The sequence below is a fragment of the Aplysia californica genome, unplaced genomic scaffold, assembly GCF_000002075.1.
Source record: "Aplysia californica isolate F4 #8 unplaced genomic scaffold, AplCal3.0 scaffold00194, whole genome shotgun sequence".
NCBI lineage: Eukaryota > Metazoa > Mollusca > Gastropoda > Aplysiida > Aplysiidae > Aplysia > Aplysia californica.
Genome location: NW_004797464.1, coordinates 1,119,973 through 1,121,013, shown reverse-complemented (window position 1 = coordinate 1,121,013; position 1,041 = coordinate 1,119,973). Strand labels below are relative to the sequence as shown.

The 1,041-nt window shown below is 40.6% G+C and overlaps 1 protein-coding gene across 1 annotated transcript in view; it reads left to right on the top strand.

Annotated features, from left to right (window-relative positions):
* LOC101854498 (S-adenosylhomocysteine hydrolase-like protein 1) overlaps nucleotides 1–1,041 on the top strand; it is a gene marked incomplete in the record, with an annotated part of 113,884 nt that overhangs the window by 65,550 nt on the left and 47,293 nt on the right. Inside the window, 1 exon segment of the mRNA XM_035969916.1 lies at nucleotides 881–939. Coding sequence (XP_035825809.1) covers nucleotides 881–939 — 59 coding nt within the window.

Sequence of the window (1,041 nt, the reverse complement as noted above, 5' to 3'; positions counted from 1 at the left end):
ACTAACAAACAAACAAACAAACAAACACTAACAAACAAACAAACAAACAAACACTAACAAACAAACAAACAAACAAACACTAACAAACAAACAAACAAAAAACACCCCCTTTTTCCTTTTTCTGTCCTTCCTTTTGCTTGTTTAGATATAAAACGAAAACCAAACAAAAACAAACCTACGGCACACCACCCACGTCTGCCCTAAGATGTACATATTATAATAATTATTTTACATGTTCCCACGATAATACCTCACTGAATAAATCGAGGGGGAAATAAAAGCACCCTTAATTCATATCTTTTCTTGACTCATACCATTATGACGTCTCTTTCATAACTCTGAACTTTTGTTTTTCTGTATACACTGTTGTACAACCTGGATGTAGGTCTTCTTGAAAGAAATGTCGTGGTGGGCCAGTTCGCTTTTTGCCTACATCTTACCTTGGCCCTTATCACGGCCTGTTTATGGTTCGTTATGGTGTTTTGGCTCGTCTTTTTCCTTTCTGTCTTCGGATGCTCCTTATCCCAGTTTAGTATGTATCGTGGTGAATTACGGAGTAGATGCCCTGGTTCGAACCCCCAAAAGGGCGGTCTGGACTTGAGTTATTTTGGAGAGCTTTATAAGGCTCTTTACCCATTTGGCTCGGTCCTATCGGAGACTGACGTTGAATTCGAAGGTCCCGCTTAAGAAACCTTACAGTGTTGAAAAGGGGATTGGTAAACCTATGCAATGACTTTCTGTCTTCTTTCCTCTTTGTTTTGCAGACGGAATGTCTGGCTTCCTGTTAGAAATAAGTGAAGCAAGTCTGGTAAAACCGTTACATTCCAGCAAATTTATTTTTAAGTCTGACGTTGTTGTTTTTTTTTCTGTCTCGTTTCAGCTTCCTACACTGGCAGCTCCTCCGATGAAGATGACACAAGCCCCAGGGAGAAAACACAGGTAGGTTTGTCTGAGTATTTACCCCACACACATACTCGCTCACACATGTCGCTGTTTGTCTGTCTGTCTGTCTGTCTGTCTGTCTGTCTGTCTGTCTGTCTC